This window comes from Prunus mume, linkage group LG4 (genome assembly GCF_029339155.1).
Source record: "Prunus mume cultivar Tortuosa linkage group LG4, ASM2933915v1, whole genome shotgun sequence".
NCBI classification, from domain to species: Eukaryota; Viridiplantae; Streptophyta; class Magnoliopsida; order Rosales; family Rosaceae; genus Prunus; species Prunus mume.
The window spans coordinates 8,187,790-8,210,378 of NC_142701.1; the positions used below are offsets into that span (position 1 = coordinate 8,187,790).

At 37.1% G+C, this 22,589-nt stretch overlaps 3 protein-coding genes across 3 annotated transcripts; 1 reads left to right on the plus strand and 2 right to left on the minus strand.

Annotated features, from left to right (window-relative positions):
• Window positions 1–3,262: 3,262 nt before the first annotated feature.
• On the minus strand, window positions 3,263–5,505 carry LOC148917835 (anthocyanidin 3-O-glucoside 2''-O-glucosyltransferase-like). The gene is made up of 2 exons (XM_089050416.1): window positions 5,127–5,505; window positions 3,263–3,372 (listed from the first exon to the last, which is right to left on the minus strand). Exons 1-2 carry the CDS (start codon window positions 5,503–5,505, stop codon window positions 3,263–3,265), a joined length of 489 nt encoding a protein of 162 aa, XP_088906542.1.
• A 2,654-nt stretch (window positions 5,506–8,159) lies between these two features.
• Window positions 8,160–12,000, plus strand: LOC103328231 (Major facilitator superfamily protein). Its single transcript, XM_008230627.3, has 5 exons — window positions 8,160–8,699; window positions 9,824–10,083; window positions 10,593–10,688; window positions 10,763–10,933; window positions 11,059–12,000. The coding sequence occupies exons 1-5, from the start codon at window positions 8,315–8,317 to the stop codon at window positions 11,647–11,649; spliced, it is 1,503 nt and encodes a 500-aa protein (XP_008228849.2). The 5' UTR covers window positions 8,160–8,314; the 3' UTR covers window positions 11,650–12,000.
• Window positions 12,001–12,429: 429 nt separating this feature from the next.
• On the minus strand, window positions 12,430–14,925 carry LOC103328230 (Eukaryotic aspartyl protease family protein). Its single transcript, XM_008230626.2, is given in 3 exon segments — window positions 12,430–13,115; window positions 13,118–14,092; window positions 14,653–14,925. Coding segments are annotated over 3 exon segments (1,440 nt in total). The 5' UTR covers window positions 14,825–14,925; the 3' UTR covers window positions 12,430–12,822.
• Between the last annotated feature and the right edge of the window lie 7,664 nt (window positions 14,926–22,589).

Below are 22,589 nucleotides of genomic sequence, written 5' to 3' on the forward strand. Positions count from 1 at the left end.
TGCTCAACTAGTGGTGGTGGTGCACTCTAGATGTACATATTATCTTATTTGCATTTTCAACATTTATTCCCACCAAATGAGGTGCTTCAAATTGCATTTTGCTCAAATAAAAATACTAGAAAATCAAATTCCCACCAAATCAAAATATGAAAAATCGGTTTTAGTGCAAAATATGATTTAGGCTAAAAATGATGGCTCATTAAGTCAATATATACTTCATACTAAAATCCCATAAAATCAAGTTTTCTTATTTGAAATATAAGGAATAAAAGCCGTCAAAAATTATCTTGAGAAAATGATTATTTCAAAAACCATTTTTCATACTTAGTCAATATTTTTACATAAAACATTTTTTTTTCTTGTATGGTATGAATGCATGAAGGGATATAAGGTTTTTATTAGTTTGAGAAATTTTGATTTCTTCTTTCTATTGGGTTTAATGGGGGGAAAAGCTTTAAAGATATTTGTTAAATCGCTACTCTTTACTATCTCTTGCAATTTTTCTTGCTTAGAATGTATTTGTCTCTCCCTTTGTCAAGGACAATTATGATTGCAACTAATAAACAATATAAATCTTGACATATGTGATATATATATATATATATATACTATTTTTCGTATGTATTGTGAGTTCCAATTTTTGATTCTTTACAATTTATAAGAGGCCCCCACACACATAAAATCCTGGTTTCGCCACTATATTCTAATAGTAACCTAAATCAATAATCTAGATGAAATCCAAGCTATTTTAAAGGCAAAAAAAAAAAAAAGATCAAACGATTGAAATTTAAATCCAACAGTCAAAATAATATTTTAAATTAATCTAGATCAGATCCAACCCCAAATTGGAACGATACAAATGAGCCTCCCACATAATGTTCTTCTGGAGCTGGTGCAAGTATGGTGAATTTGGATAACGACGTAAACGATATCGCAATGCCTAGTCCAAGGCATGAGGGGTGAGATAAACAAAAGGCTACCAAAAAAAAAAGGGAAGATGACTAACCCTTCTCAACAAACAAGGGATAAGTACTTAGAATCATTGGTTGAGTAAGGCATTGCTTTTGAGGAGGATATAAGACAAAAGCTCAACATATTGGAGAAATTTGTCCAAGATCAAGTTGAGCTTATGCATATCAGAAGTAATAAGATAAGGAAGCCCAATAACAAAAAATAATGTCCATGGACGTGTCTAAATTTACTCCAAAAAAGAAGAAGTATTGGGGGGGATAAACAAGATAAAATTATGCAAGAACATGCACAGAGTCAACAGTTTGTCATTAATCTTGAAGACAACTCAAGAGACTAGTTATCCAAGCCCCCACTAAGCCCCCACGATGGTGGTTATTAGTGTATTCCTATTGGGTTTCATGTATGGTGAATTTAAAGTATTGTGTGTTTTATTTTAGAATTATGTTATGTGTTTTCTTTTGGAATAAAATTATATTTGTGGAATTTCAATATTTTTAGGCCAAATGGTTTAAAAAAATTATATTATGAAGTTATTTAAAAATATTAAATGAAGAAAAGTTATCCATAACAAAAAAATTAGACTTAAACTATTTTTAAACAATTTAATAAAGCGGCAGACTTAAAATTTAAGTTCGGAGAGTTGGGAGAAAAAACGGGTTGAGTCTAGGCATAACCCAAGTAGTTACTATTTGGGGAGGAAAATTTAGGTTTAGCCCTAAAAGGGTTGGAGAATGCCTAAGGTAGGGCATGGGCTTAGCCTATTTAATATATGTTTGACAGCTAGTCTTGCTCGTTCAACCCTTAGGGTCAAAAAATCTTGTGACTAGGTAGGGCTTAGGGTAACCCATCTTAGGGACGAGTTCGCCTGATCTAACCCATGTTACAAACCTACAAATTTCTGTCACATCCAAGACAAACCTATCAATATAGTAGCTCATAAATTCTGGCTCCTATGGTATTCTCCTCCACTTTGCATTGTTCCTCTTAGGGATCATAATTTGCATCGCGTCCCATGGGCCGAATGGTAGCCCAAGGCCCGATGGGCCAAAGCTTGATCTTCCGTTGTTTAGTCATGGTTAGCCTACCCGCTTTAACATTGGGTAGGGCTTGGGCCAAGAGTTTGAAACCTTGGGCCAACCCATTTAAGCCCATTTAGCACCGTCCTGCCAAGCCCGTCTAAGCAAGGCTCAATAGGTGGGCCCGGGCCCTCACCTTTGAAATCTCAGCGAGGCGTTGTAAAATAAAGAAAGCCCAAGAAGCCCATGCCTACCAAAAAAATTTTGGCCGTGCGAATGACAAACCCTAGTTCCTCTTCACCATAATACCTAACTCATTGTCCTTATCCATCACAATTTCATTCTCCTTACTCTTTCGTTCACCTTATCTTCAAACCCATATGGTAATGCCTTTTCAATGGTAGCACAATCCACAGGTGGCTTTAGAGCCACAAAACGGTAATCCAGTTAGATTAAACCCATCACAAGCTATTGGAATTGGTTTTTCTAGCATTCCCTTTATTGATAATGCTGCATGGGTACAGCCCATCGGCCTGAAATTTCTTGGCACTTAGGTAGGGCATGAGCTTAGCCTACTTAGATAGAAGGTTGTTAGCATTCTTCTAATTGACAAAACCATATGGGTTCGACCCATTGGCCCTTTATTAGCTTCAAAGTTCTTGGCCTTTAGGTAGGGCATGGCTTAGCTTATTTATTATAAGTTTGGCCCGACTTAACCCATTCAAATCTTAGGGCCAAAAAAGCCCCTGACTGGGTAAGACTTGAGCTAACTCATCTTAGTGACAAGTTGGCCTAATCTAGCCCATTCTATAGGCCTATAAAGTTCTATCACATATGGGACAAACTTATTAATATATGCTCATAAATCCTAGCTCATATAGTATTCTCTTTCCACTTTGCATGGTTCTTCTTAGGGATCATCATTTGGCTTACGACTTATGGGCTGAAATGATAGCTCGTGACTTGATTCACCAAAGCCCGACCTTGCCCGATGTTTAAGCCCGGTCGGCCCAACCTGCTATAAGATTAAGTAGGATTTCGGCCAAGGGTTTGAACCTTGGGATGGCCCATTTCACCCTATCTAGGATCGGCCTGCCAAGCCAGTCTAGGCCCGACTCAATAGGTGGGCTTAGGTCTTGACCTTTGAAACCTCAGCCAGACTCAAAAAATATAGAAAGTCCGTGAAGCCCATGCGTATCCAAAAATTTCAGGTCGGGCAATTGACGAACCCTAGTTCCTCTGCACCATAATACCTGACTCATTGTCTTTATCCATTACAATTTCATTGTTCTTAGCTCTCTTACTTTCACCTTATCTTCAAACCCATATGGAAATGCCTCTTCAATGGTAGCACAACCCACATGTGGCTTTAGAGCCACAAAATGGCAACCCAGTTAGCTCAAACCCAGCACAAGCCTTTGGAATTGGTCTTGCTCAAGGACCAACTAGCTCTCAAATGCACAAAACACAACAAACTAGACTACATCAAACCCAACAAGGAACTTCGCTCATGTGTCTTCTAACGATGGGCTATTCTTATTAGAGTCTTTGAACCCCAAATTGGCTGAATTAAAAGCATGTAATAGCAAAAATTACCTTCGATAAAGTGAGTCTTCGATAACGTGTGAAGCCATCTTATCCATATGGTTTCCAAAAGTTGTTCTTGATGAGTTCATGGTCAGGAACCAGCACCATGGTTTCTCATAGGTATCCATGAGGTAAGTTCCATAGTTGTTCCTCAATAACACCAATAAGGCTAGGGTTGTAATTTCGCGTCAAGACAAGATCAAACGTGTACACAACTGAACAAGCAATGCTGTAGTAAATGGATTTGATCCCAACCCCAAGCATCCTTGTGATTTATGGTACCCAATGAGTAAAGTCATAGAAAATCATATCAATTTTATTTTCATGGTAGAGGACGCTAGCATTTAGGAAAGCTTATATTTGGTCATGGGTGCCATCCTTGGTGATACAGAGCAAATCGAACAAAGTTGTTGAACGCCCTCATGAAGGCCTTCAACGAGAGGAACAATGTCTAGACAAAATGTGATAAGGTCTGGGTGGAGATTGAGATGTTGTAGATGGATTTGAGTTTTCTTGGGCTTCAAGAAAGAGATTATATGCTTGTAAAAAGGCCCAAGCCCGATAGGCTAGCCCAAACTCAGCCTTAATTTTTGGGATATCGAATGGTCCAGCTCAGTATTGTGGTCGAGCTTAGCGAACCCGTTGTGTTAATGGTAGGGCCTGGGCCATGATTTGTAAGCCTTTAGGTAGTCACCTTATATTTAAGTTAATAAATAATATTTATATAAAATTAAACTAATATTAATAATATTTGTATTTAATTAAAAATTTGAAAGAAAAAATGACCATTTAATATTAACATTTTGTATTTAATATCCTTATAAAATAAACTAGTATTAATGATAATTGTATTTAATTAATTATATATTGTCTATTTGACATGACCATATAGGCCCAACCCATTGGTCCTAATATGAGCACAACCTAGGCTCTAAAAACAACCCCATCAAGGAAAAATTGCCATGGCAAGAAGTGGGCCCTATGAAACTAGTCAAGCCCAAAGGCAATACGTGCTTGAGCTACTCCCTGGGCAAGCTGACGTCAGTGTGACATCAACGGCCAATTTAAATACCAAAAAATTCAGAATTTGTTTTTCTATAAATACCTAGCCATGTTTTTCACTTCCCACACCAAATCTTCATACAAATTCCTCTTATCATATCTCATGTGAACTCTTGGAATTGATCTTGCTCAAGGACTAACTAGCTCTCAAATGCACAAAACACAACAAACCCGACTACATCAAACCCAACAAGGCACTTCACTCACATGTCTTCTAACGGTGGGCTGTTCTTTTTAAAGTCTTCCAACCCCAAAACTAGTCGAATTAAAAGCATGTAATAGCAAAAATCACCTTCGATTTCTCTACACGTTCTTATGCAAATTAGATCTCCTTGTTTGATGGCATTAGTGAGCCCCTGATAAAGTGTGAAGCCACCTAATCTATACGATTTCCAAAAGTTGTTCATGATGAGTTCATGGTCAGGAAGCAACACCACGGTTTCTTATGGGTATCTAGGGGTAGGTCCTGTAGTTGTTCCTTGGTAATACCAGTAAGGCTAGGGTTGTAATTTCGTGTCGGGACAAGGTTAAACGCGTACATAGTTGAACAAGCAGTGCTATAGTGAATGGATTTGATCCCAACCCGAAGCTTCCTTGTGATTTTTGGTATCCAGTGAGCAAAGTCATAGAAAATCATATCAATTTCATTTTCATGGTCAAGAACGCTAGCGTTTAAGAAAGCTTGTATTTGGTCACGAGTGCCATCCTTGGTAATACACAACAAATCGATCAAAGGCGTTGGGACCTTAGAGGCAAACTCAACGCCTTCATGGAGGCCTTCAACGTGAGGAACAGTGTCTGGACAAAATGTGACAAGGTCTGAGTGGAGATTGAGATGGTGTAGATAGATTTGAGTTTTCTTGGGCATCAAGAAAGAGATTATATGCTTGTAAAAAGGCCCAAGCCCGATGGGCTAGCCCAAACTCGACCCTAATTTTTGGGATATAGAATGGTGCAACTCTATACTGTGGTCGAGCTTAGCTAACTCGTTGTATAAATGATAGGGCCTAGGCCATGATTTGTAAGCCCTTGGGTAGTCACCCAATATTTAAGTTAATAAATATTATTTATATAGAACTAAACTAATATTAATCATGTTTGTATTTAATTAAAAAATTTGAAAGAAAAAATAACCTTTTAATATTAAACATTTTGTATTTAATATCCTTATAAAAATAAACTAGTATTAATGATAATTACATTTAATTAATTATATATGGTCTATTTGACTTGGCCATATAGGCCCGGCCCGTTGGTCCTCCTATGAGCCTAAATTCTTGTCTTTTGGGTAGGGCTTGGGCTTAACTTATTAAAGATAAGGTTAGCCTAGCCTACAACCCTTAGCCTTTTTAGTAAAAACCTACTTAACTTTAAAGTTAAGCAGTTTAAGTAAAATTAAAATATCCCGATTATTTTAAAAGCAATGGCCTTTTGATTTTTCTTTTCAAAGTTGCTTTCAAAAAAGCAGAGATGAATATTTAATGAATTTTTTTAATTCTCAAAATATCATCATTTATTTTAAAAAAATGACACCACCTCCACTTTTACATCCAACTCCACCACTTGCACCACCACATTTACTACCTCCACAACCACCGCCACCACCACCACCACAACCACCACATCCTCCTCCTCCTCATCCTCCACCACCACTACCTCCAACATCACCTCCTCCTCATTCACCACCACCGCCGCCGCCACCACCACCACCCTCCAAAACCTCCACATCCACCACCACCACCACCACCACCACCACAACCATCAACTTCGCCTTCATCTCCACCACCAACTCTACTCCATCACTATCACTACCACTACCACTACCACCACATGATTAGTGCATAACACTTTTAACATCATGTTTATTTTAGTCATTATTCATAGTTACAACAATTTTGTATTAAAATTTACCAAACGGTTTTAACATTGCTTTTTGTACTAACAGCACTTTAGAAATAGTGTTTACCAAACATGAAGTGCTTTACTTTACACTAATTATTTTTAAAGCATGCTAACTTTTTAAAAGTGACAGTAATCCCAAACTAGGCCTTAATGCCAAAGAAGCTTGTGACTAGACCTGGCCAAGCCCATTTTACAGGCCTAAAAGAAAGAAAACCAAAACTACAAAACAAAGCCTCGAGGAAACGTCTGAAGTCACCATCTCCAAACTTCGATCGGGGCTTTCTAGTTGAATGACCTTTATTAGCCAAACTATCTTCAAGAAAATTTGTTTAAGGTGTGGACTAGCCAAGCAACACTTTAGAGCTAACTTCCAAAATTAAGTGAGTGAAGTGTGGATCTTGAAGTAAATCATTCCCGAAGAGCAGTTCCGCCCATCCCTTTTTGTCATGGCCAAAAGGGGCCTAGACTCAAAAAACAACCCCCACGGAGGAAAATTGCCATAGCAAGAAATGGGCCCTATGAAACTAGTCAAGTCCAAATGCAAGACTTGCCTAACCTGCTACCTAGGCAAGTTGACATCAGTGTGATGTTAGTAGCTAATTTAAATACCAAAAAAATTGAAAAAAAAAATCCAAAAAATTTAGAAACTTTTTTCTATAAATACTTGGCCATGTTCTTCACTTCCCACACCAAAACTCCCCTTGCCTTTCGCCATGACAAATGAGCCGAAGTGCTCTAAGGCATGAGGTTCAGCCAATAAAACACTAGAAGAACCAACATTTCTCATTCTACCAATGAGAGGGGAGCCTTCTGAATCTCTAATAACAAAAACAACCTTGAGATACTCTAATTAGCTCATACTTTTTTCTTTTATATTTTCTTCCAGCCCAAAACATTTTTCTTATTGCCAACCTCTAACCTTTTTTTTTTTTTTGTTTTGCTTCCTTTGTGCAGTTACATTTACAACTGTAGGGTTGCATTGTTACTTCTTTTGTCCCCTTTTGTCTTACCCTTTTTTGAGGATTTGGTTCATTCCTTAGGGTGGGTATTTGGGTTTGAATTTTGAGCTTTGCCTAAGGTCTAAAATATCAATGGTATCAGAAATATTGGTAGTCCAAAAACACGAAATATCTGTGACCCGAAAAAACGATAATATCCTTAATATTATCAATATTTTATACTATGCCTGAAACCCATCTAAATCTTAATATCTAAAATGATGATTTTGCACCACCAAAGAAAGAACAATGGATTGTAGCCCTAAACTATAGCGAACCTTAATGAATTCTAGCCCTAAACTATACAGAACCTTGCACTCAACAAATGTAAAGAAATCATTTAAATATTTTAAATGTTTTGATAACTCTCCTCATTAAGAAGCAAACTCTAAACAACCAAACCTTAAACAAAAATTGGGTGCCACTTGGCTACCCATTGGGCTTTTGTTGAGCTAACGAGTTCTTGCTGTTGCTACCTTGGAGCAAAGCCAACAGGCCCACCAGCATTGTTTTGGGGTTGTGAGATCACATCGGTCCATCTTTTCTTGGGCAAATCTTGTCTTGGATCTCCTATCTCTTCCTGGCCAGTGGCTTATTTGTTGCATTTCGCCCAGAGAAAGTTGGAGTCAAAGTCAATGTCATAGAGATGCATACTTGAGAAAAATTCTTCAAGCTCTGCACAAATTTCAACTAAGTTGACAAACCCTCTTCAGAAAACATAGATTTATCAGCTGGTTATATTTTATTCTTCTAAAGTTTTGCAGGAAAAGTAGAGCTATGGAAATGGAAGCAGAAGAAGAACAGGAAAAAGAAAGTCTTCACCTTGAGGCTGAGAACCAAAAGCACCAAAACTCAGTAAAGGGTGTCCGGGATTTGCTATGGACACCCATGAATTGGTTCAAAATGCTCAGCAGTGAGTTGCATTGGAGCTTTGTGGTGGGTGTTGTCATTGTGTACGGAATCAGTCAGGGTCTGAGTATGGGACTGAGTAGAATCGGCATACAGTATTACTTGAAAGATGATCAGAAAGTGCAGCCCTCTGAAGCACAAGTCTACTTTGGGATTATTCAAATTCCATGGATGGTTAAGCCTTTTTGGGGTCTTCTTACTGATACTCTTCCTATTCTTGGGTACCGCCGAAAGCCGTACTTTGTTTTTGCTGGTAAATGATACCAACTCATTTTTGTATATGAATGTGTTGCTTGCAAAATTGAGTTTCTATAATTTCAGCTGCTGCTTTTAGTTTTGGATTGAATTGAAGGGCATAATTGTGCTGTTATTTTGAGATCAGTGCATGTTGTAGCTTACTTGATAGGTAAGCAATGAAAATTTGTTAGCGTTGAATTTAGTAACTATCCAAAGAATGGGGAAAACATTAATCTTGAAGTGGCAGTCTTCAGTTTACTTTAGGAGGAAGCTTAGTGTTAGCAAATGGGGTAACAAAATTGGCAAAATGTCTTAATGTTCGACTTGCTACAATTTCCATAACTATAGCTTTGCACAGCATGGGCAGTTGCTAGTTTGTGAGAGTGTGCACACATGGTATTCTTTTTAAAGTGCTATATTAACACCTCTATCTCATATTTTGCCTTTAGTTTTAGGCTTTAGATTATTTTTCTTCTTAAGTGACTCTCATTCTAAAAGATGGCCTGATTGTCACTCAGATGGTGATTTCTTGTGTAGGCATATATTATAACTGCTACAGCGTTACTGTATGCGTTTATTTTGAATCACCTGGATCAGTACTCAAGCATACAGATTTTAAAAGTAAAAACTGATTCATCCTGTTCATAACGTAATGATGACATGCATAACTGAGATTATCCATGCATGAAAATAGCCTATATGCAAGTCTGCTTTTACCTTGCCAACTGTTTTTTCTTTTAAAATATCATACTACTATGAATATATACCTACTTAGTTCAGGAGTGTTCCACTTGTTGAACCTTAAAAGAACATTTAAATTTAAACTTGTATATGAAGGTATGCTCGTTGAACGATTGTAATCTTTGGGTTAAGTTTTGAAATCCCATGCCCCTTGACAGTACTGACTTCCGTTTTCTATTCTTTGTTTGGTTCAAAGACTTCCATTTTCTGTACGTATTTGTTAGCTTGACTGCAAGAGTTGCTTTGCAACTGGACAATTTTTATTTTCCTAATTTAATCTGTATAAGATAAAATGCGCTTTATATGTTCTGGCATTATGACCTGAATTTAAAGAAAAACAAAAATAGCTGGAACCAGAAGGCTGTTCCCTTATTTTTCTTTCCCATTTTTCTTTTCCAGGTGTAATTGGGGTGATCTCCATGCTTGTGCTATCACTAGACAAGAAATTAGATCTCACAATTTCCCTGTTGTCTCTGATGGTGGGGAGTGCTGGAGTAGCAATAGCTGATGTAACAATTGATGCGTGTGTTACACAAAACAGTATAAGTCATCCATCCCTTGCTGGTGACATGCAGAGCTTGTGTGGACTGGCCTCTTCAATTGGGGCATTGGTGGGATTTTCACTTAGTGGGTTTCTTGTTCACCTACTGGGCCCTAAGGTTTGATTTTTCTCAAGTTTCTTGTGCTTGTAACAATATAAACTTTTGGCATTGTTTGAAAATCTGTGAAGAGATCAGCTCATTGGTCAAACTTTTAGGGTAATATTTTGTTATATTTTTTAGGCATGTCAGAGATGCCTGTCCAATTTTTAACATAGTAGGCTTGCAAAGGATTTTGGATTCACCAACGTTCAAATGATATATTTCTAATTGGGTCCATAATCAACAGATTAGATCCAATGATCATCCCCGACCTTGTAAAAATCCAATTCAAACGCATAATATTTCATCTATGAGATGTATTTCATATGAAAGGATTCATCATACTGTATATTAGACAGAACTTTTATTTGAACTCATATTTTAGCGATTTGTCAAGTTCGAACCAGATCATGTTGGGATGGTTTCCTTATGCCTAGGATTTCATTATGTCAAATATGATATAAATTAACCTTTTATTCAGTTAAATTGCTTCTCTGACCAGTGCAAGTTTGGCACTTTTACAACAGGGTGTCTTTGGACTGCTCAGCATCCCTCCAGGGCTGGTCATTTTGGTTGGGGTAATGCATAGAGAACCTCATGTTCGCACCTTCACTTATACACAGGTGAGATTACCTTACTTTGTTGTTTACTTTTTAAACTCCTGCTTTCTAATGCTCATACCAAGCTCTTAAGTTAGGTCAGTGTAAAGTTTCTGGATGCTTGCAAGACTATGTGGACAACTCTAAAATGTGGTAATGTCTGGAGGCCCTGTTTATACATGTACTTGTCACTTGCTTTGGCCTTGAATGTTCGTGAAGGAATGTTTTACTGGTACACCGATGCAAAGGGGGGTCCATCTTTCTCACAGGTAACCTGAATTATTTCTACAATTTCAGTGCATTTGATGTTGCCAATTGCGGCTTTTTTAATAACATTTGAAAGTTGTTTGCTCTGATGTGCCTAAAATGCAAACTCATTATTTACATGCTGCAGGAGGTTGTTGGGTCCATATTCTCTATTGGTGCTATTGGCTCTCTTTTGGGGGTCCTTCTTTACCAGAACTTCTTCAAAAGTTACCCCTTCAGGGATGTGCTTTTCTGGACGCAATTGCTCTACGGTGTATCAGGATTGCTAGACTTGATATTGGTGTTGCGCATAAATTTGAAATTTGGTTTACCAGATTATTTTTTTGTTGTCATTGACGAAGGCGTTACTCAGTTGATTGGGCGTATTAAATGGATGCCTCTTCTTGTACTTAGTTCCAAACTCTGTCCTGCTGGTATAGAAGGCACTTTCTTTGCTTTGCTTATGTCTATAGATCATGTTGGAATGCTGTCATCTACTTGGGCTGGAGGCCTCTTACTCCACGTCTTGAAGATTACACGGACAGAGTTTGAAAATCTTTGGATGGAAATTTTGATCCGGAGTTCGTTGAGAATTGTTCCGATTGCATTACTTTTCTTAATACCCAGAACTGATCCCAACTTATGCATTCTTCCACCTGAGATGTTGAGGACCAAAAAAGGTCATGATACACATGAGTATGAGACTCTTGAAATGGCCTCCCTTGTGAACGTCACTTGATCTGAACTAGAGATGCATTGATCTGGTAAAATACGATGTGAAGGACGAACTACATCTGATGGCTGTTGGGAGATCTGGAGAAACAGTCCTTCGAAATGCTGGAACCACGTCCCTGAAAGAAGGCATTTTTGAAGTTCTCTAATTATTAAGAGTACTATGATTACAACAATATTTTTCCATGATAAATTCTTACTGCTTCACTGTTATGAGATGCACACAGGACGAGCTTGGTTGTTTAAGATCCTTGAAAGTTCTGTATGCATCATCAAGCTGAAAATCTTGTATGCATATGCAGACATCTCCATAGTTCTCTGCTCTAAGATTCAGAACTCCAGTTATATCAGCTTCCAATACCAGTCTTCAGTAGCGTTTTAATCAGTTTAAAGTGGGAATGCAGGGATTGAAAACAGAACCTTATTTTTACCTTATTGCCTTCCCGCCGTCAAAGAACAGTGCCCCAGGCTCGAGAAACTGAGTCTTGTTCTGACCGAAAAAAAAAAGTAAAGAAAAGAAAAAGAAACTCCTCTTTGTTCTTGTAAGTGTCGTGATATATTTACGGAACATGTGGATGGCCCTTAGGAAGTGTAGTTTCTACCCTGTCTGAAAGAAGTGAAACAATTTGTTCACTGGTTTCGCTGTTTCTTTTCGTGAATGCTTTGTCCAAAAAATAATTAATAAAGCTCTACTTGACCCAATTCATCTCAATTAAACCTTATTTCAACGATATGGAGATCAATACTTTGAAGTGCATGAAATAATGCAGAGTTCTTTCACACAAAGTTCTCAAGAGCTTTGGCAAGGACTCATTTTTCATTTATATGAAGCAACAAGGAGGGCACATGTATGTGAACCTTGTGTGGTCGCAATAGCTAATACCTTCACACTCCTGCGTATCTTCTTACGCCCAAACAGATACACAGAAAAATAATATACAGTTCAAACTCTTCCTGCCTCAGCTGTAGGGAGTCACTTTATTAGAGAGGCACTCAGAAACTGCAAAGCGCATGCATTCATATGTTCTATACCTTGTCCCAATTGTGACCATAACTATTTATACATCAAATGAACTAAGAAGAACTATTTGGTTGAAGGTTTTGTTGCCAACGGGTTGCTTGGCTTTACTTTGAAAAATATATAGGCGAAAACATACCTAAATCCTTTTTAAATTCCAGGTCATATAAAACTGCATGATTCCTCTGCAAATCCCAGCTTAGAGTCTTTAGTATTGTATATGACCCTTTGGTTTTTCTGCTGATAGTTCCCAATAATACCGATCTCATCTTCGTACGAAAGGCTTGCAAGAGCCAAGCAGATCTGTGATGCATCAGTTTTTACCAGATAAAAGACTCCAGTTACATCAACATTCAGCTCAGCATTTCCCTCGAAGTGAAACTTTAAGGTAGGAATGCTCACTTCTTGATATGCACTGAGGTTGAAGCAAGTGTCCAAGATTGAAAAACCTGGGCTGGAGGGTACCCCGAAAACTGTTTCAGAAACTCTGCCTTGACAGCCTCGTAAACTGAAGGAGCAAGCCTTGAAATAACTGTCCCAGAATCAATCAGAATCCCACCACTTGCAAAACTTTGAGCTTGTAAAGCCACTCCCCCAATACTTATACCAGTAAGGTTCAGAAAATAAAAGGATGACAGCTCTGGATTTGGAACCATTCTAGTGTAAGAAATCGGAGTGGAATTCTTGTAAATTGAAGCATCACCTCCCATAATTAAAGAACCAGAAGCTGTGGCTTCTGTTGTAGGTAAACAGTAGGAAAACACACCACCAAATAAGGCAGAAGTTTGAGAAACCAGTGAAACACTCTCACTCCTTCCCAAGCCCATTAGACCTGAGGCTCCTCCAAACAGACCCTTATTGTTCCTGCCACAGCCAAACACAAAGTTGTTCACAGGTGTAGCTCCAAGACTGAGATGGTCACTACCTAGCTCACCGCGCGTATACGAGCCATCACCGTAGTTAACGACATAGTTACAGCTCGTTGGATTGCTCCCACACGCCCCAGAATTCCCAGTATCAAACTGGAGTGCTTGGCAAGTTGATGAATTGCATAAAACAGATTTGTATGAAGGGGATGCAGATGAGTTGAAAAGAGGTTCTTGTTGATTGTAACATAATTTGCAAGGTTGGCATTGAACCCAAGTCAAATCACTGCCTGTGTCTACAATCACTGTCATATTTCTACCTCCCAATTCCAGAGTCACAATGTAGTTTAATGTTTGTAGCCTTATACCAGAAGTTAATGGAATTTGAGCTTCTGATGCATCTTTTATTCTGCCAAAGACTCTGTTTTTGAATTGGGATTGCAGTGACCGAACATGAAGATCATCGAAAATTAAACGTTTCTGTTGCTTTTTGTTCCAGTCCACAATCTTTCCTGAGCAGTAATCCCTGTGTTTGATTTCCAATATGGTTGCACCTTTTTCTTTTCCTATTTTGAAAAAATGATAACTCAGTTCAGAATTTCCCAAAATTGTTCATGCCATATTAGTACCTCAAAAACAAAAAAGAAACAAAATTACAGTGGAAGTATATCTTAAGAAAAAGTTGTAAAGCTGTATATGAGCAGGCCTAGAGATAGAGAGAGAATTCTGAGGTGCATTGCCCCACAACCCAGCATAATCTACCAAGAGAACCTCAAAAGCTTGCTGATTATTATAGTAATAAGACTTTTAAAAGCAGATAATGCAAAACATATATTCCAATGCAGAACAAATAGTAAAGCCAAGATAAGCTTTATCAAAGGAAATGAATAGTTAAATGCCCTTCCTGGAGAGAGAGAGAGAGAGAGAGAGAGCAGTACTAGTTCATTAACTTTAATTAGAACTAAAGCACTTCTAGATCTCCTAATTAACAACATAAAGAAGTTGTTGCAATATATTACAATCCCAAAGTAGAGAATAAAATAAAGCTAAGAAAAGATACGGTCAGCAGCATTGTACATTACTAGTTCAATTATGAGTTCTTTTTACTGTTTGCTACAAAACTTACTTGATTTCTGAGAGAGGCAAACAGTACTTCTGGTTCCACCATGCTGCCTCCAACGAAACTCTTGCAGTTTGAGGACCTTCTTCTCTTTGAAAGACTGAACCCCATTTGCAGAACAGAGGCAGAGGAAAAGCAGATGAAGCAGAACTTGGAAAACAGGTTTTGCATCCACCATTGTTGATGGTGGTGGAGAAGAAAGATATGAATGAATGTGTTTGTGTTTGAGAGAGAGAGAGAGAGAGAGAGAGAGAGAGAGAGAGAGTGGAGTGATTCTTGGGGATTGGAGTTTGGCTTGAGAACAAAAGATGAAGGGCTGGCTTCAGGAATTAGGACCCCACTGTTGCATGAGAATTATTGGGGTTTCACGTGCACATCATAGCAGGGCAAGAAAAAAAGAGCAAGAGAGAAATGGGGCGATGAATGGAAGGAAGAGCTTGTCATTAACAATCATTTTAATTGGTTCACGTTCACCCAGCTTCCACAGATAGGGACTCAACGCTTCACGGAATCAACTGTCACGAACTTTCGCACCAGAATATATAATTGTATGGGATGTATTTTTTGTGTTGTAATTATGCTCGGCAACTTGTATACTACTCAAACCCACTTGTAAATTTATAAATGTAATGTTATCTTGTGATTTATTCATATTCTCTCCTCTCTCTTTTTCTTGTCAGCCAAACAAAATTTAAGAAACTATAAAATAAGGGGAGGTACACATTACCATAACAAATGTCCAAACATGTGTTACCAAGAAAAAAAAAACACACATTGTTTCTATCATGATAAATAGTGTTTTGCAAATGTGTACTCATTGATCATTAAAAAAAGAGGCCATTATTATCGTGACACCTCATTATGGACCTAGTTATTGAGTTAATACGGAGCTAACCACTCATTTGAACTAACTTTATAATATTTAGTCTATAAAAAATATATAAAAAACTCACTCTATAATATTGTATTCCATAATCCGAACCATTTATATTTTTTAGGCCCTCAATAAAAATAGTGCTAATTAACCAGACCAGACCGGTTGAATGAGTTTGATAAGTGGTTTAAAATTTTAATGACGCCAGTTTAATTAAGGGCATGTTTACATACTTAAAGTGGGAATGGGGTCTCCCATTGGGAATGAAAAGCAACGTGGTGCCCACATAAAATCATTTGTCTAATTCATGATACAGGGGGAGTTGAATTCCTGAGGGGATGATGGGGACGTGGGATTGGGCAAGGATGAATTGGAATGAGATTTTTTGTACCCAAATTGCCTCATATATTTTGTGAAAACACCAAAATACGCATTATTCTTTGGGGGAAGAAAAAAAAAAAAAAAAACCCCAAGTTGCTGCCATTTTTTTTTAAAACTTATTTATATTTAGGTATACATATTTTACTTTTTTTTTAATAATTACAGATCGATATTGGGGCTAGGAAAATAAATAATTAGGCTTATATTGGAAGTAAATAATTCAACTTATAAAAATGCTTATTTTTACAAATATTAAATTCATCAATATAAAAACGTTGGTCTATTATTAGATAACACAACTTTTGTCATTTGAAAATTGTGTAAGTAGTTAAACAAAATAGAATTAATTTTGTTTTGTGCAAGCATATTTTGGTAATCAAATTGGTTTTATTCCGATATTTGACAATAGTAAACATTTTAATGGGAATCAATTTGATTTTCATCTCTATTCCTAACAATTAGTAAACAATTTAATTAGAATGTATAACTCAATTATTGGTTAACCCGATTCATGCTTACTCCGATTTCTAGTTATTTCTATTCATACTTATTTCGATGGTCAATTGTTTATTGGAACATTCTGAGGGGCAAAGGCCCAAATGAAGAAGAAACTACAGTAAAACATTGTCATTTAAACCTTTTGGCGGACCACCCCCACATTTCCCTACTAATTAGCGTGTGGGAACGGTCAGGTTCTCACCCCAAACCAGAATTAAAATCACTATTCATTCAGTCCAGTTCAATTCCATTTGACAAAAAAATAATTATAAAACCTGTTAGGCCTGGTTCGCCCATAAGCTAGATCGGTTTCTAGCCTTTTCAGTTTTGGATTGTAATTATTATTATTTTTTATACAAAAGCCAACTAAAATGTTATTTTTTGGGCATAAAAATTCACAAATGGCTCAATTTCATGCAAAAAGAGGTGATTGAGCCTAGAAAAGAGAGATGATTTGGAGTTGAGCTTAGGGAAAGCTTAGTTATGGGCTTAGAAATCTAGCATTGGGCTTAAAATTTTGATTTAAAAAAAAAAAGTACAGTCTGTCCAGTTCGGGAGAGTCCAGTTTTTCACTACAAGAATCGGAATTAGAATCAGACCAAAACGGTCTAATTTTTGGTCAACTCAGTCCAGTTTTTGGTCAATTTGGTCTTTTTGAGAACCAAATTATGATGAAACAGTGTCCTAATACTAGCCACAATGACATGTTCGATTAGAAGAACCCACTGAACATGATCAAGTATGGGCTGCAGATGATGGTGATCATGGGATTAATATGAAGAACCCGCTTGACATGATCAGATATGGGCTACATATAATGGCGATCATCAGATGACTCAAAAATATGTAGCCCAAGAATCTGATAAATCATTGATTCGACTGATGATAAATACATATTTCTCAATACGTATATTCATAATTCCAAATAATGTTTTCTCAATATTTTTTGTCAAAAGTAATCCATGATTGCTGCAATAAGAAAAGAAGTAGATATGTTAGCATCAAAAGAAAAGAAACCAAGTTGGAAAATTGAAAAAATTGCTTTTATCTGAATTCCTAATGTAAATTCTGCACTGGAATAATAATAGTGTAATGAAAAAACCTTTTAGTTGCATGTACCAAAAATTATGATAATAGTAATTTGACATGATCATATCATATGGAGAGACTTACGGATATAAATATAAATCATTATATATAAAAATAAAATTAATACAAGCTTGAATGCTTCATAGAAATGATCTTACAATGGAAAAAAGTTATGGAATCGGAGAAACTTCACAACATGAGAAGAAAGCCTACTAATGGCCTCAAAACTCTCTGGTTCAAAATGACTTGATTTTTTAATGATTCTCAAGCATTGAATCATATTTTACTTATAGTGAATTTAAATGAGAATTTCGGTAAAATTTGGAAATATAATCAATAGTCGTATCCAATACTTAAGATATTTTTCACATCACATTAATAACATTGACAAAATTAGTCAGATACAATTTTATTTTGTAAAACTAGGTCATTCATCAATGTTTTCTCTGTGCCAAAAAGAAGCACGACGCGATGTCGAAGAGAGAAAAGGGAGCTAGGGCCAAATTAGGGTTAGAGAAGCTAGGGATTTGGAAAAAACAAAGGAAAAAGTGGAAGCATAAGGACAAGATCTCTCCAGTTCTCATGCCTAAGCCTTTGCGATTTCTTAGTTGGTGGAGCTGTTGCGATGGTATCGAGTTTCGAGAGATGTCCAGCGAAAGCTGAGGGGGGGAGTCTTTTTCCTTGCTACCTTAGTGTTATTTTCAATATAGTGGGCATGGCTTATTCTTGAAGAAGGATTGCCATATAGCTCGAGCATGGTCTGAACAAGGAAGAACATGCACTAAGGATTTGAGGCTCTTTGAGCCTATAGGTGAGGTTCTTGTGCCATTGATTTACATTATGTACATGCAATGGCTTTAGTTTGAGGTTGTTAAATCTTTATCTAAGCTTATTCCAAAATATTTCTAGAAAAGTTGAAGGGATAAATGAAGAGTTTGACCCTAGTGTGGAAATTTTAGGGGTGTTTGAACCCTATGACCCTACTGAACCAGAATCCAATACATGAAGATGCTAGTTTGGAATAGCTGAGGAAGTGCCTGGCATGGTTTCTTATTTCAAGTTCTTTTTTATATGAAGCCTTTCAATTTAGATGTTTTTTGTATTTTGGATTCCATGACCTCTGGGATTAGGGTAGATTTCCCAGTTAATAGGCTTGGTTTTAATAGTTCCTTTTGTGTCCTGTCCAATGGTCAATATCGCGGGCTTATTTGGATGTAGAATCCTTCTATCTATAATATTAGTGTTTTGAATTATCATGAGCGTTATATTCACTGCCAAGTACATGATATTTTTGCTAACAAAAGTTGGTTTGCTACTTTTGTTTATGCTTACCCTAAAAAAGAAAAAGAAAAACTTTTATGGGCTTCAATTATCAATCTTAAACTTGGAATCTCTGATGGTTGGATACTTATGGAAGATTTCAACAACATTTGTTCCTTACAAGAAAAAATTGGAGGGACAAAGTCTACCTCCAATGCCATGATCGAGTTTAATACCTTTATTAATGATTGTTAAGTTTTCTCTTTAGATGCTCAAGGTATCCCTTTGTTCAAGCTTTCCAACAGAGGTTTTACCTCTACTCATCCCCCTTCCCCAAAGTTTACTGAAGGATTTTGTAAAGATGATTGATCCTTGTATCACTCCTAATGAGAATGTTTGTTTATTAGCTCATGTTTCTGAAGCTACTACGTGCAACATTGGTGCTCTTAGGGCCCATGAGCCTAATGGTATTCATGTCTTGTTTTTCCATCAGTATTGGGATAAAACTAAGCATATGTTGATAAATCTAGTTAATGATTTTTCTCTCTCATAATTTGCCATTGTGTGTTATCAATCACACCAACATAGCCCTCATCCTTAAGGTTAACAACCCTGAGACTGTTGCTCAGTTTCGGCCTATTAGCCTTTGTAATGTTACCTATAAACTCATCACAAAGATTATTATCAATCGGCTCTGACTTCTTCTTGCTAAATATATTTCCAAAAACCAAGGGGCATTTGCCCCTGGTAAATCTATTTTTGACAATATTCTTATAGCTCATGAGCTTTTCAAGATTTCATATGTAAAAAAGGGCTCTAGAGAAGCCATGGCTATTAAATTAGATTTAGAAAAAGCTTATAATGTTCTTGACTGGTCTTATATCAGAGCATGCTTGTTACAACTTGGCTTTTGCTCTAGAGGAATTGCATAAATAGTTCCTCTTTTTCTAATCTTCTTGGCTCATGGAAATTTTACTGCTTCGAGAGGAATTAGACAGGGGGATCCTCTATCCCCTTATATTTTCATTTTGTGCATAGAGCCTTTTATCAAGCAATTCAACCTGCTTTCTACTTCTACTAAGTCGAATGTGGGTTTACTTTCTTCACCTGGGGGTTTTCGCATTTCAACTCTTGTCTTTGCTGATGATTGTTTAATTTTTGCAAGACCCACTTCTATGGCAGCTAGAAATTGTTGAGATTATTTGTCCAACATTAAAAAGTTAAGGGACCTAGCCTGGGTTTACAAGGAGTTAGGCTACTCCTCCCATTGCCAATTGGTTTTGAGGTGGAACCTCAACTTCCTTCATGGTATCAGAGCAAGGCTTCACGTGTTGAGCCCAACGGCCACACGTGCTCCCACGTCACCCAATATATGTTGTCCACGTGTTAGGCTTGAAAGTTCACCACACATGCGGGGGAGTGTTGAGAGTATTTGTCCCACATTGAAAAGTTAAGGGACCTAGCCTATGTTCTTAAGGAGTTAAGCTACTCCCCCCATTGCCAATGGGTTTTGGGGTGGAACCTCAATTTCCTTCAGAAATATCACAAAACTACTTGATTTCTTTTCTAAAGTCTATCATCAAGAAGTCAACTTGCATAAATCTACTATGTTTTTCTCAAATAATGTGACTACAAGTGTCAAAACTCATCTAAGCAATCTCTTACAAATTCAACACAAAACCACTATAGGATGCCATCTTGGCATTAACAATATTGTTTTTTGGAAGGATCCCCTCAATGTTAAACTTATGATTGAAAGAATTCAAGGTAAATTTCTGGTTGGAAAGCTCAAGCCCTTTCAAGGGCTGGTAGACTCACCCTTATCAGGGCAAGTATTTATGGTATTCCAAATCATACACTTTCTTGTTTCAAGTATCCTAAAGAAGTTACTAAGGTAATGAACACAAGCTTTATGAGATTTTTTTTAAGGAAGCAACACTAAGGTTCCTCCTGTTTCTTGGAAGGATGTTTGCCTTCCCAAAGAAATAGGAGGGCTTGGTGTACAATCTCCTTCCCATTTCAATCTTGCAACTTTAGCTAAACTGAGTTGGACTTGTTTAACTAATAACTTTAACTGGTGGACTCAAACTGTAACAAGAAAGTATCTTAAAAGGGATCATTTCTTGGCCCTTAGGAAAAAAATTATCATTCCTCAGCTTAGCAAGCAATTCTAGATGTAAGATCTGTCCTTCATAAAGGGATCAGGTGGATTATGGGAAATGGTCAATCTATTCCTTTCTGGACAACCCATTGGGTTTTTCCTTTCCTATTAATTGATCTGATTCCTTTAATTCAAAGAGGCAACACTAATACTAATATTTTTGTCTGTGATTTTTATTCAGAATCAGGCATAGGACAAAGAGAAACTATCATAAGTTCTTGATGAAGATGTTTTAGATAAAATTCTCTTTAGCCCCTTACCCTTATCCCCCTCGAAGATCAATTGATATGGGATCCTAACCCCAGTAGTAAGTTTTCTATCAAAAGTACTTACAATGTTCAATTGCAGGAAGAAATTTCTCACCTTCATTCTACTCTTTTGAAGAAAATTTGGAAGCTTATTTTACCCCATAAGGTGAAGATTTTCTCTTGGTTTCTGACTCGGAAAAGACTGCAAGTCAGAAGTCACTTACATAGATTTATCCTAACTGTGGACCCTGAATGCCCTCTTTGTAAAAATCATAGTGAAACCATTAACCACCTATTCTTTACTTGTCCTTTTACCAAGTCAGTTTGGAATTGTACCAACTTGCATAATGGCTGGGGCAAAGTGTTGGTCGAAGGTGATTCTAAGATTGTCATTGACTGCATTAATCAGCTGCCTCTATCCCTTGGAGTATCAAGTTGCTAACTCAGGATATTTTAATGCTATGTTCCCTGTGTGAGGAGGTCTCTTTCAAGCATGTTTTTTGTGAGGTTAACTTCACAACTGATGCCCTGGCTAATGTTGGTCATGGGCTCTCTCCTTCTAGGCTTTTTCCTTTATTACTTTGATTTGTTTGGGTCTGCATGCTCTCGAGGTTTATGTTTGTAATTGAATATTTTCCTTATAAATTTAAGAAAAAAAAAAAAGCACGGCCTTTGGGCTGATAAGAATGGTTAGATTAAGGCCCAATATAGTTAGCAAATGACCCAATGACCGGAACCGGAATATGATGATATTGTTCCACCATCATAATATCACAATAGTTAGCTCATTAAAGAAACATGTTAAATTGTCATATGATAGAGTAATCTTGAAGTTATAAGGATTTGGGCCACTAATGATTGGATCGGCCGAGAGACCTATAAAAGTACAAAACTTGACAAGATCAGTAAATAAAGTCCTAAAGGCTCATTTGGTTTGCACATTAAACTTATTGGGAATGGAACTCCTACATCTAATCTTAGGAGATGTGAATGAAAGATGTTCATTCCCATGTTTGGTTATGCTTTTCTCTCATGCATTTCTTTGTTCATGGTTCAATATTTTGGTGTCTTAGGCGTAGAGGAACCACACCAATCCATCCCGAGCTGGTGGCTAAACTCCACTGTGGTGACGATACTGTAGGGGAGGTCCTGCAGAAAAATAGCTCGACGCCAGGACAATAAAAACTTAACACCTTTCATTTTTATTACTTTTTCAAAAAGAAAAATAAAATGAAAAAGTCGTCTTATTCAAAACCCCAATCCAATTATGAAATCCCTTCTCTCCCACTTCACACCTCGAAATGCACTATTCTTATATTTATATAGAGAGAGAGAGATGCGCTTTCACATCTTCTTAACCGGAAACGGATGGGGAGAAGAATGGTTCCTTTCTTTTTGGGTACTGGGAAATGAGGACCAGAAAATGCCCCTT